The following is a 13,457-nucleotide window of genomic DNA, read 5'->3' on the forward strand; positions in this document are numbered from 1 at the left end:
AACCCTTAGCATTTATGGTCTCTACTGAATCCCAACCCCTATTCACCACTGGTGTTACCGTCTTGACTATTTGGCACTCATTTTTCTTCTAGCTGCCTAGGAGGTGTTTAATTTTTTCCCAGTATGTGTTGTTTGTCCTGGCTGTGGCTTGTGGTTTGACTTTTTTTCCCCCTCTCTTTTATTCATTCTATTTTTTTTGAAAGGCAGAGTTAGAGAGGGAGAGAGGGAGGGAGGGAAGGAGAGAGAGAGAGCACACATCGGCGCTGTGGTGTAGTAGGTAAAGCTGCTACCTGCAGTGCTGTCATCGCATAAGGGCACCAGTTCGAGTCCTGGCTGTTCCTCTTCTGATCAAACTCTCTGCTATGGCCTGGGAAAGATATGAAAGATGGTCCATATTCTTGGGCCACTGTACTCATGTGGGAGATCAAAAGAGGCTCCTGGCTTCATGTCGGTGCAGCTCCAGCTGTTGCGGCCATCTAGGGAGTGAAGCAGTGGATGGAAGACCCCTTCTCTCCCTTTCCCTCTCTGTCTCTGCCTTTCTGTAACTTTACCTTTCAAATAAAATAAATAAACCTTTAAAAAAAAAGGCATATTTGTCACAACTGGAGACGTGATACCATGGATGGTTTTATAACCACACTTGAAAGCACTTTTTTTTTTTTTTTTTTTTTTTTTTTTTTTTTTTTTTGACAGGCAGAGTGGACAGTGAGAGAGAGAGACAGAGAGAAAGGTCTTCCTTTGCCGTTGGTTCACCCTCCAATGGCTGCTGCAGCCGGTGCGCTGCAGCCAGCGCACTGCGCTGATCCAATGGCAGGAGCCAGGTACTTATCCTGGTCTCCCATGGGGTGCAGGGCCCAAGCACTTGGGCCATCCTCCACTGCACTCCCTGGCCACAGCAGAGAGCTGGCCTGGAAGAGGGGCAACCGGGACAGAATCCGGCGCCCCGACCGGAACTAGAACCCCGTGTGCCGGCGCCGCAAGGCGGGGGATTAGCCTACTGAGCCGCAGCACCGGGGCCAAGTGGGAATCTTAAAGGGGAAAAATTGTGCAAATATTGAAGTACTGCAGAGGTCGAGTTACACAGTTAGATTTGGGAGTCTGAGGTCTTGACCGACTGATGTGAGCACTTTCTGTGGGTAGGATGTAGGATGCAGAATGTGATATGTTGAAGAGTCAGTACAAGCTGACTTAACCTCGGAGGACAAAAGATAAGTATCTGATGAAAGAGAACTGTGCAAATGAAGATAGAAAAATCCTCTCAGGTGGTTTAGTTTGATCTCTCATTAGAGAGAGAATCTACAGTAGGAGTGGCAGCTTGTGTGTGACCCACTGAGCGCCAAGTGTGACCCACTGAGCGCAACCATGGTATTTTCTTTTGTCTTTGTGGGAATTTTACAAGGGCAGAGTTCTGGATTTGGGAAAGACCATGTGGTCCACAGACTCTAGAATATTTTTTATTTGTATGCTTACAGAAAAAGGTTGCTGGTTTCTGTTCTATGTAACTCTGATCTTCCCATCCTAGACCGTTTTCTCCCTTTGGATAAATAATATAACTTGGTATAAAAAATCAGTAGCAGGCTAGTAGACATGGCTAAATCTCAGATGACACTGAATACCTTTTAGCCACCAGCAAATCCATCTTTCCACATCTGAGGCAACTGCGTTTATTCCTTTTTTTAAAAAATTTTTTGTTTATTTATTTGAAAATCAGTTATACAAAGAGAGGAGAGGCAGAGAGAGAGAGAGGTCTTCCATCCACTGGTTCACTCCCCAGTTGGCCACAATGGCCAGAACTGTGCCGATCCGAAGCCAGGAGCTTCTGGGTCTCACACACAGGTGCGGAGCCCCAAGGACTTGGGCCATCTGCTGCCTTCCCAGGCCATAGCAGAGAGCTGGATCGGAAGTGGAGGAGGTGGGTCTCGAACTAGTGCCCATATGGGATGCTGGTGCTTCAGACCAGGGCGTTAGCCCACTGTGCCACAGCACTGGCCCCCTGATTTAGTTCTTAAAGTATACCTCTTGCCTTCCCTCCGAATCCTTCCAATAACGTATTACTACATTTAGTTAAATTAATAAAGTGTGGACTGGCATTGTGGTTCAGTGGGTTAAGCTGCTGCCTGTACCTCCAGCGTGCCATTTGAGTGCTGTTTCATGTCCTGGCTGTTCCACTTCTAATCCAGCTTTCTGCTAAAGCACCTGGGAAAGCAGCAGAAATGGCCCACATACTTGGGCTCCTGCCATCTATGTGGGAGACTAGAACAGAGTTCTAGGCTCCTGGCTTTGATCTAGCAAAGCACTGGGTATTGTAGCTATTTGGGGAGTGAAACAGCAGACAGAAGATCTGTATGTCTCTCCTCTAGTCTCCTGTAACTCTTATTTTGAAATAACTATGTAAAATATATCTTTAAAAAACAATAGAGGCTTGGCGCTGTGGCATAATGGGTTAAATTGTAGCCTTCAATGCCTGCATCAATTCGAATCTCTTCCACTTCCAATCCAGCTCCCTGATAATGTTCCTGGGAAAGCAGCTGAAAGTGGCCCAAATCTTTGGGACCCTTGGCCCATATGGGAGACCTGGATGAAGCTCCTGGTTTCATTGCTGCCATCTGGGGAGTGAACCAGTGGATGAAAGATATCTCTCTGTTTCTACCTCTCTCTAACTCTGCATTTCAAATAAAATAAATCTTTTTGAAAAAAGTGTTTTGATTTAGTACATATTTACAGTAGATCTAAGAAGTAAAGTTTGACTTTCAAGTTTTTTCAAATTTGAAAAAATGGAGTCAGTGTGAGAGAGAGGTGGACCTTGCTTGCTCCTATCTGCTGGTTCACTATACAAATGCCTACCATAGCCAGGGCTGTGCTGGGGTCAGAATCAGGATTTGCAGTGCAAGCCAGTTCTCTTTTGTGAGTGGCAGGCAACCAGTAAGTAATTTGAGACATCACCACTGTCTTACCAGTTCTGCCTGGTGACAAACTGGAGTCATTAACTGTAACTGGACATCAAACCCAGGCATTCCGATGTGTGTTGAATGTTTTAACCTCTGGAATAAATGCCCACCGCCAACTTCTGTTTCTTGTGGAGTTTTCAGTAGCAAGAAGAAAACATTCACAAGTTATACTCTGTCAGTTTTTAGTTGTTTATTTTTATCTAGTATAGATGAACTGTTCTATTACATTATAAGCGTACTTCAACGTGGTTGTGGAAAAATAGAACTAAGAGAAGTTTAATTCTGCAAGGTCTTTTGATATCTGATCTGTGCATGGTTTTTCATAATATACATGAGTTTTTAATATTTTGGTAAGTTCTTTTTTTCTGGGAAGAGCCCTCACTCTTCCTAGACATTTCCATTCCCTTGCTTTCATTGGTGCCAGTGTCTTGTAGATATGTTGCCCCGCTCTCATCTTTAAAACCTCCTGGACTTTTGTCCTTTGTTGTACACATTGCTTTCTCGACCTCACACTTTCCTTTTCATGTACAACCTCATTCTGCATTTTATTTGTCTATGTGACTTAATAGGGAGAAGATGAGAGTCGAATTTTATGTGTTGGGGTGTCTAAAAGGTATTCTGCTCTTACATATAACTGCTTGTTCATGTTAGGAATTCTAATTTGAAAAGAATTTAGGAACTGCTAATTGATTCTGATATCCAGAGCTGGGAAGTTTGATTATGTTCTGATAAGTGATTTTTTGAATTTAACTCTTTTATTTTCCTCTCTGGTATATTTTAGGTTTTCTTATTCCTCATGAACTGAATTTCTATTTTTTTTTTGATTGCATACTGTGTATTCTGTAGATTTTCAGTTTTCCACTGATTTAGACCCTTGAGAAGAAAATTAGCAAAGGGAAGATGAATTTCAGGAGTGCTAGCTTCATAGCATAGAAATCCTCCAAGATCATAATGTGTATGTGAGAACTCATGTTTTATCTTAAATTTATGTTGTTTCTTTTCTTCGGTTTTAACATTTATGTCCTTACATCATATGCATAAGTTTCAGAAGCATAGAATTGAACAGTAACATAGCAGGCAACCTGATTTCTTTAAAATCCAGACTGTATCTGTAAGTTTAGTGGAATTAAATGTACAGCACCAGTTATTTACGTGGACTAACTAAAGGCATTAGTGTCATCCTTCTGTGTTTCACTTTGCCCAGGGCAGTGTTGGGCCACAGGTGCTCAATAAATGTCCATGACTTGCTTCTTTAGTATAAAATTATTTAATTATGTAATTTGATTATAGATAATGAGGTCTGTTTAATTATAAATTATGTGTGTTGTTTCTTTTACAGATTTCTAAAGTAGTTCTTAGCAAAGGTTGGCGGTGTCTGGAGTGCACTGTGTGTGAGGCCTGCGGGAAGGCAACTGACCCAGGAAGACTCCTGCTTTGTGATGATTGTGACATAAGTTATCACACCTACTGCCTAGACCCTCCATTGCAGACAGTGCCCAAAGGAGGCTGGAAGTGCAAATGGTATTCTGGGATTTATGTTTTCCTTGGTAGACTTTTGCGTTCAGAACTTTCTCCCATCTCTTTAATCACATAGTAAACATTTAGTATGACATATATCACTAATTAGAAAATTCTTTGTGCATAGTTAATAGTTTCCTCCTATTCTGTTTATGTGTAGCCCTCTGAATTATGTAAATAGAATTGAGACTTTTGGGGCGGTTTGGATTTCAGGTGTGTTTGGTGCAGACACTGTGGAGCAACATCTGCAGGTCTGAGATGTGAATGGCAAAACAACTACACACAGTGTGCTCCTTGTGCAAGCCTCTCCTCCTGCCCGGTCTGCTGTCGAAACTATAGAGAAGAAGATCTTATTCTGCAGTGTAGACAATGCGATAGGTATTGTTGTTTTCTACTTTGTCGTCTTTGCAAACATTGCCTAATGAAATTGGAAAGTGTTCCCTTAATCATAACTTTTGCTTTCCAGATTTTTAGTCAGCTAGGAAATTACAAAAGTGATTTTCTGCTTAAATTCCAGACTAAGGGTTTTTATCGTGGGGCTTTTTGAATGTTTATGAATCCCTTGAAATTTGCTAGGGATGATTACCTGCATATTTGTGTTTTCTTACGATAGGTTTTTAAATTGCTTTTATGAGGTATTAAAAATGACCCTGACCTTTTGTATTTTACCTAAGCCACTTCTCTTTCAAGCTGTAGATAATAGATAATTTAATTGTTAGATACAACCTCCCACCCCCCAAAAATCAAGACCGTTTCCTTTGGTCTTACTGGTATATGGTGGAGCTCTGTTAGTGGTTACACATTGTAAATATCAAGGTGTTTACAGTATTTTCTTTATGAATAGTGTAGTTTTCTTAAGACCCTGCTTACAAATTCTTTATTCTAAAGCATGAGAGGTCCTTCAATTTCTTTCCCAGCAAACCATTCAGCTTCACTTTATGTTAAAGTTACTTCAAATTTGTTAACACTTTACCATTGGCTGCCTTCTGAATTTCTTTCTACCTGACCTAAGTAACCTCTTTGCTGGTTTTGATATATTGGTATATGATCACATAATACTTAATCCATACTCCTCATGTAATGTGCTTTTGCTTCCTCCCTTAAATTTATTCTCATTGCTTTTACTTTCCTTCTCAATTCTATGAAAAATTTTGTTAGTCATTAGAGATAAGCAGGACAGAAGGGTGAGATGTGTTAGATAGTAAGAGCATGTGAGATTTAGGGCTTTTAATTATGTAGACTGTCAAGTTCCTGTTGTTTTTAAAAGAAAACAGGATTGAGTATATTCATTTCTTTATAAATGTACACATATGGTCTTTTTAGATGGATGCATGCTGTTTGTCAAAACTTAAATACTGAGGAGGAAGTGGAAAATGTAGCAGACATTGGTTTTGACTGTAGCATGTGCAGACCCTATATGCCCGCATCAAATGGTAAGAGAATAATTCGAAATGTGACTCTGCTGTCCTGTTACTCACTTGCACTTTATTTTCTATAGACAATAAGTCTTAATTCTTCATTCTTTTTTGTCTTTGAGAAACTTACTTTGGCCCAGTAACTTATGAAAATAAGTTCTCCTTTTAATAGATTAATTTTTGTTATCTTCATTTTATATATTAAAACAATTTACCTAAATGGTGAAAATGAATCACTTCAGATGTAAGTCATAATATTACATTCAAGGAGTATAATCTTTTATAGTTATTAGCGATATGTAGAAATCCAGTATACTGATTCTGTATCATTGTTAGTATTTCCTCCCTGAATAAAGTACTTTCACTACTTCCCTTTATGTTTGGCTGTCATTTTATAGACCTTTGTTTAGTTTGTTGAAGCATTTATTTTAAGGGAATCATATTTAAATCTTTAAGTAAACTTTATCTTTTCTGAAAAAATCACCTGAATTTTTTTCTTTTCAGTGCCTTCCTCAGACTGCTGTGACTCTTCACTTGTAGCACAAATTGTCACAAAAGTAAAAGAGCTAGGTAAAATTTGAAACAATTTGCTTTTTAAGCATATGAATCCTTAATTTGTATATTATTGGCTTGTAACATGTTGCCTTAATTGATACATAAAAGGTTCCTTTTATGCAGTTTTACCTGGGAAAAATACCAAGTTTCAGAAATAAGCATTAATCACATTCTTTTGGATTTCATTGATATATTACTGTGCTTAGTTAAGTAATTTAGTCTCTCTCTCTCTTTTTTTTGGGGGGGTGGGTAATAGGTCAGCCTGCATTGGTAATTAATGACATTTTCAGCAGTCATTCTCTTATGTACATGTATTTGTTGCCTTCAGATATGAAAACATTGAGGGTACTACAGATAGTATGCTAAATTTTGTCAATTTAAAAATTTATATCATTTGTACTTTTGACTGCTGCTTTCTATAAATGATTATATTAATGCTTTTTTTTCCACCCTAGCTTCTAGAGCATTGTTGCTTCTCTTGTAAATTGTTCCTAGCTTTAAGTGTTTTTTGGGGGGAAAAGGCTCATAGTAGGGTAGCTGAAGCATTAATTTTAGCTTCAATGTTTCCTTCCTAAATCTTTACATCAATGCATGGAAGTAGAAATGCCAGAAAAACATGCAACCTTTCTGCCAATAAACTCTCTGTCAATCCAAGAAAGTTTGGCCAACTAGTTTTGACATTGTTAAGTGACTTATATTTCCATAGATAACTGCCGTCTTGAACTATAGTCATTTTCCCTTTAAGTGGGTATTTTGGAATAATGAATTTACAGTGAAACCTTAAGTTTGTATTCTTGGGAATTATACTTCTAGATCCACCTAAAACCTACACCCAGGATGGTGTGTGTCTGACTGAATCAGGGATGACTCAGCTGCAGAGCCTCACAGTCACAGTTCCAAGAAGAAAACGGTCAAAACCAAAATTAAAATTGAAGATTATAAATCAGAATAGCGTGGCTGTCCTTCAGACCCCTCCAGACATCCAGTCAGAGCATTCAAGGGATGGGGAAATGGATGATAGTCGAGGTAATACTAATTTATTTTCCATTGAATACATATGTAAGAATTGAAGCATTAAGGTAACTTTTGAAATGTTTGATTTATTTAAAGGTAATCACATTAATGTAGATATCCCTTGATGTGACATTTGCCCATTCTGAGTGATTTTCTTAAATTTTTTCCTTTGGCTTTCATATATCTTCTTAATACAGATTTCCCATATAGAAAATTTGGGGAGCACCATATGATTGAAGATCACAAATGCTTGAGTTTAGGCTTTTTAGGTTTATACATAAATGATCACAGATAATGTCTGCTTTGAAACCAAGTTTATGTTAAAGTAGAGCTTGATATGTACATTCTAGAAATGGAAAAATGATAATGTTTATATAACTTGAAGTTTAAATTTATATTCACAGGGCCAGCGCCGCGGCTCCCTTGGCTAATCCTCCGCCTGTGGTGCTGGCACCCCGGTTCTAGTCCAGGTTGGGGGCTCGATTCTGTCCCAGTTGCTCCTCTTCTAGTCCAGCACTCTGCTGTGGCCCAGGAAGGCAGTGGAGGGTGGCCCAAGTGCTTAGGCCCTGCACCTGCATGGGAGACCAGAGAAACACCTGGCTCCTGGCCTGGAAGAGGGGCAACCGGGACAGAATCCGGCGCCCCGACTGGGACTAGAACCCGGTGTGCCGGTGCCGCAGGCGGACAATTAGCCCAGTGATCCGTGGCGCCAGCCCTTTTTATTTTTTTAAAAATTTTTTTTAAAGATTTTATTTATTTGTTTGAGAGGTAGAGTTACAGACAATGAGAGGGAGAGACAGAAAGGTCTTCCTTCCGTTGGTTCACTCCCCAAATGGCCGCAACGGCCGGAGCTGTGCCAATCTGAAGCCAGGAGCCGGGAGCTTCCTCTGGGTCTCCCACATGGGTGCAGGGGCCCAAGGCCCTGGGCCATCTTCCACTGCTCTCCCAGGCCACAGCAGAGAGCTGGACTCAAAGAGGAGTAGCCAGAACTAGAACCGGCTCCCACATGGGATGCCTGCACTGTAGGCGGAGGATCAACCTACTGTGCCACGGAGCCGGCCCCTTAAAATTTTTTTTATTATTAATTTGATTTGAGAGGTAGAGGAGCAAAGAGAGAAACACAGAGAAAGAGATCTTCCATCTGCTGGTTTACTCCCCCAAATGGATGCAAAAGCTGGGACTGTGTCAGGCTGAAGTCAGGATCCCAGAACTCCATTCTGGGTCTCCCGTGGTGGGTGCAGGGGCCCAAGCACCTGAGGCATCCTCCACTGCCCTCCCTGGTGCACCAGCAGGGAGCCATATTGGAAGTAGAACAGCCAGGACTGTTGCCCACATGGGATGCCAACATTGCAGTTGGCATCCCAACCCATTATGCCACTATGCCACTTCATCCTGGAGCTTGCTTTTAATGTTAGGATACAAGAGTGTAAAAAAAAAAATTCTAATGTATTCAGGCAATGCTATTAAAAATAATTAGGTTCATAGGAATTGAGCATGCATAGAGTGGTCTGATAAACTGAAAACAGTCAGTACAGACTTTAAAGAGGTGGGTGAGCCATCTGTTTAACTAAGTGAAGAATGTCTCAGGTGTGAGGAAGCCAGGCCCAGCTTGTATGGGGAATGTTGAGATGACTGTGTCCAGCAAAGTGAGCAAAGGGAACAGTAGGAAGTGATGTGATGGGTGGCTCAGTAAATCATTCAGAACAATTTGCACTTACTAGATGTGGAATGGGAAATAATTGGGTGTTTCTGTAAAGAAGCATGATCTTAATCCTGTTTTAACAGGAAAGATGCTGTTACATGAAAAAACAGTTAAGTAAAAGAATTGTAGCAAGTAGGTCAATCCAGAGGCTGTTGCAGTATTCTAAGTGAGAGAGGATCATGCCATGAAAAGCACATAAGAGATCTTTTAACACTTAGAGAGTGCATATTGTGAAAAATATCTAGATTTCAAAATTTTTTTTGCTCCAGAATTATTTAAATTTCATTTTCTATAAATGGAACTTATAGAATTTGTCACCCTGTTAAGGTGACAGCGTCCTTGTGTCAACATGATTTTATAAGTTTCTGATAATTTATTGTTAAGTCTTTGCATTTCTTTTACAGTGGTGTGCTTTTGCTTTGTGCGGTTTGGGAAAAAGCATTGTGATGCTTGTCTATAGCCACTTCTAAAATATTTTTGAATCGAGAATTTGGTTTTGATATCTAAGGTGGCTTTGGGTTGTGAAGAAGTACTCCGTATATTTAGGAGGAATTCATCAGGTCAACATTAGCTAGAATATACCAAAGAATTTGTTTCTGAGGATCTTAAAAATATCTGAAGAGATGTAGTAAATTTGGGAAATGTTGTATCTTTCAAAAACTGAAAAGTCTGTTGTTATACATAAGTTACTAATATTAGTGGTTTATTAATAATTCTTATTCATTTAAAGTTTATTCATGATTTATCTGCCAAATCATGAGATTATAGAATGTTTTAAATACAACAAAGTCCTTAGAAAGTATTCCTTGGAAATGCTGTTTTGTAGAAAATTACGATGGTAAATGCTAGTGTATTTCAGTTTCTTATTTCTTACTCTTGTGAATGTAAAAAAATCATTTGAAAAATTACCCTGTCTTCCCATTTATTTTCTAGAACAGCTCATTTTTAATTTGGTCTGTTGAATCTGTCCTTGTACTTACTGAATGATTGTTGTTTAAAGTATTGGATGTTGAAGATTGTGATTAAGACAATTTTAGAATTTAGGGTATTGACTATAGTATCTTGCTGACTGTTGCCTTTGCTCACTTATCAGCTGTATCTGAAATCCTTCGTGCAAGGAAAGGAACTTAATCTAGGAATGATTACCAATAAATAGCATCTTATTTGAAGAACATTTGTGCTTTTCTTTGCTAAATGGAAATCCTATTAAAAATGCAGTATTATATTTTGCTATTCTGTGAATATACACATAGATAACCACAAGCACACATAGATACATACTCTTAAAATGAGTTAACTGTATGCATGTACAGGAAAAAGGGAGAGTGTAATCATCACCTATTGTAAACCATTTAACTAGCATGCTTTGATGTGTCAGTACTCTTAGAAAAACAGAGCAGTGGACAATGCTCAAGCCTACTCTGCATATGGTTTAACTTCACTGATGCTTAGTTGTCTCATTTCTAAATATGTATACTAGAACCATTTGCACCGAGTAGCTGCGCTAATGAAATGTGATGGCTTGTGTCACACTGAGCACAGTGTTTCTCATACGGAATGCAATACAAATCGTTGCCATACCACTAACTTTTGTTCCCTTTGAGTGAATAAAGGAATTATGACTATGTTCATGTATTTGAGTGCTTTGATCTAGGGATTGTGCTCTAGAATAATCCTCTGAACTTGATTTTCCAAATCCTTTTCTTTATTTTGGTAGCTGTAGAAATAACATGTAAATGTTTCCTGTATTTTTTTTTTTTTTTTTTTTTGACAGGCAGAGTGGACAGTGAGAGAGAGAGAGAGAGAAAGGTCTTCCTTTGCCGTTGGTTCACCCTCCAATGGCCGCCGCGGCCAGCGCGCTGCGGCCGGCGCACCGCGCTGATCCGATGGCAGGAGCCAGGAGCCAGGTGCTTTTCCTGGTCTCCCATGGGGTGCAGGGCCCAAGCACCTGGGCCATCCTCCACTGCACTCCCTGGCCACAGCAGAGGGCTGGCCTGGAAGAGGGGCAACCGGGACAGAATCCGGCGCCCCGACCGGGACTAGAACCCGGTGTGCCGGCGCCGCTAGGCGGAGGATTAGCCTAGTGAGCCGCGGCGCCGGCCTGTTTCCTGTATTTTAAAGTCATGTCTGACAGGCTCTTTGTTGAGAAGCGCAGCAGATTATGTTGAGGCTAGAAGATATGAAAAATGAATTTGGGGAATCGGAGTCACACTGCAGTGATTGAGTCACTGCTTGGGATACTTGCATCACACTGTCTGATTCCTGGACTCCAGCTTCTTGTTGATGCACACCGTAGGAAGCAGCAGGTGATAGCTCAAGTGCTTAGATCCCTGCCACCCAAATATGAGATCCAGATTTAGTTCTGGGCTCCTGGTTTCTGCTTGTCCCAGCCCTGGCCTTTGCAAGTATTTGGCAAGTGAGCCAGTGGATGGAAGGTGTCTTATTGTCTGTCTCTCTCTACCTTTCAATTAAATGAAAATAAAAATTTAGAAAGTAAAAATTAAATTTTCAAAAGTATTATTGAGTAAAAGTGATCTCTATGCATTACAGTTATGATTTTGTCCATAATGTTAGACTCCTTAGGTATCTGAAGTCCAAATTATGATGCTGTTGGAATATTCTATCAATACCTGTGATTTACTACTTTAAGAAGATAAGTCGCGAGTCATCACTTTAAAATATTAGAAACCAGTGTCTGTGCAATAAAAGCTGACTTTGGGCTAATTCCCCTCCTTGGATTGGAAACCCTGATAGTGCATGAAAAAATCCCAAACCTAACGAGAATAAAATACTCTGCGTTTCAAGAATGGGAACAGAGCACCTTACCTCTGAATTGCTGGCCAAGTGGTGGAACAGCACAATTGATAGGGGTCACGATTGGAGATATGGGAGTAGGATTGTATCTGGGCTATAGCAGGCAATGGGGCGAGGCACATAGAGTGTGGGAAGTGGTATTCAGTGACTGTTGAGGAAACAGGAAGATGGTCTACCTCCCTGTTAAGGTGACAGCGTCCTTGTGTCTTGCTGCCTCTGTAAGGTTAATGTTCATTCTTTCAACTTATTTTTAAAAATTAAGATTTATGTATTTGAAAGGCAAAGTTAGATTGAGAGTGAGATTTTCCGTCTGCTGGTTCATTCCTCAAATGGCCAGAACAGCCAGGGCTGTGCTGTGCTGAAACCAGGAGCTTCATCCATGTCTCCTTGTGAGTACTATCATTCAAGCACTTGGACCATCTGCCAGTGCTTTCCCTGGTGCCTTAGAGAGTAGACTGGACTCAAACTGGTGCTCACGTGGGATGTTGTTACTGCAGGAGTGGATTATTCTGCTGTGCCACCGTGCCAGACCCTGTCTTCAGTTTCTTTCATCAGTGTTTTATAGTTTTTAGTATACATAACTTCTTTGGATATTTTCATGTGTCTTTTTCTTTTTGCTGCATTTATGAATGAAATTTTTCCCTTGATTTCTCCTTCAGGTAGATTGTTATTGATAAAAAGAAGTATAACTGTTATATATTGATTTTGTATCCTGATACTTTTCTGAATTTCTTTATTAGGTCTGATACTTCCATCCCTCCCTGCCCCCATGGAGACTTTAGGGCTTTCTACATACAAACATGTCATCTGCAATTAGGGATAATTTTACTTTTCTGATTGGAATGTCTTTTATTTCCTTTCCTTGTCTGATTGCTCTAGCTAGTACTTCTAATATAGTGTTTAATAGAAATGTTGAATGTGGGCATCCTTGTGTTAGATAGTAGAAGAAAAGTTTTCAGTTTTTCCCCGTTTTGGGTTTATTTTTGAATAGATGTTATTTGTGCATAATGTAAAGAATGTAAAGGATTCAAAAGAATAAGCAATGAAAAACTAGTCTTCTTCCTAATCATCTCTTCCCCCGAGGTAACCATTGTTTTCTTCCAATCTTCTAGAGAGTAGTTCAGGTATATATAGTATGTATTAATGGGACAGTTTCTCATATTTAAATCGTGTAGTCTTTCTTCATTGTAGCCTGTGAGCATCAGAGATCTCATGTGAAGATATTGGTTAGAAGGGCCATTAACCTTCAATAACACCATGATAGGTTATGGCCATGTATCTCAGTATGTGAGTTCACTAATATCAGGATGATACCCATCAGTAGAAGTGCTCTCTGGGTTTTCACTATCCCTGTGTGAATAGTGGTCTGTAAGCCAGTTCCAGTGTTAGAGTAGGCAACAGATTGCTACATGTGATTAATTTTGGGCGTCCCTGTTCACTGTCATCCTGGGGATCATCTGATACTCTCTCCTGTGCTGAACTTATTTTCTG

The 13,457-nt window shown here is 39.9% G+C and overlaps 1 protein-coding gene across 36 annotated transcripts in view; it reads left to right on the forward strand.

Moving 5' to 3' along the window:
• KMT2C (lysine methyltransferase 2C) overlaps nucleotides 1–13,457 on the forward strand; it is a 291,237-nt gene that overhangs the window by 192,442 nt on the left and 85,338 nt on the right. For all 36 annotated transcript variants that reach the window (XM_070077273.2, XM_070077277.2, XM_070077274.2 and 33 more), the window contains 5 exons: nucleotides 4,288–4,469; nucleotides 4,680–4,844; nucleotides 5,790–5,899; nucleotides 6,386–6,451; nucleotides 7,250–7,462. In XM_070077273.2, the coding sequence (XP_069933374.2) occupies nucleotides 4,288–4,469; nucleotides 4,680–4,844; nucleotides 5,790–5,899; nucleotides 6,386–6,451; nucleotides 7,250–7,462 (736 nt within the window). The remainder of the gene's footprint in view (nucleotides 1–4,287; nucleotides 4,470–4,679; nucleotides 4,845–5,789; nucleotides 5,900–6,385; nucleotides 6,452–7,249; nucleotides 7,463–13,457) is intronic.

The sequence above is a fragment of the Oryctolagus cuniculus genome, chromosome 7 (assembly GCF_051225735.1).
Source record: "Oryctolagus cuniculus isolate XC-2025 breed Fujian yellow rabbit chromosome 7, ASM5122573v1, whole genome shotgun sequence".
NCBI classification, from domain to species: Eukaryota; Metazoa; Chordata; class Mammalia; order Lagomorpha; family Leporidae; genus Oryctolagus; species Oryctolagus cuniculus.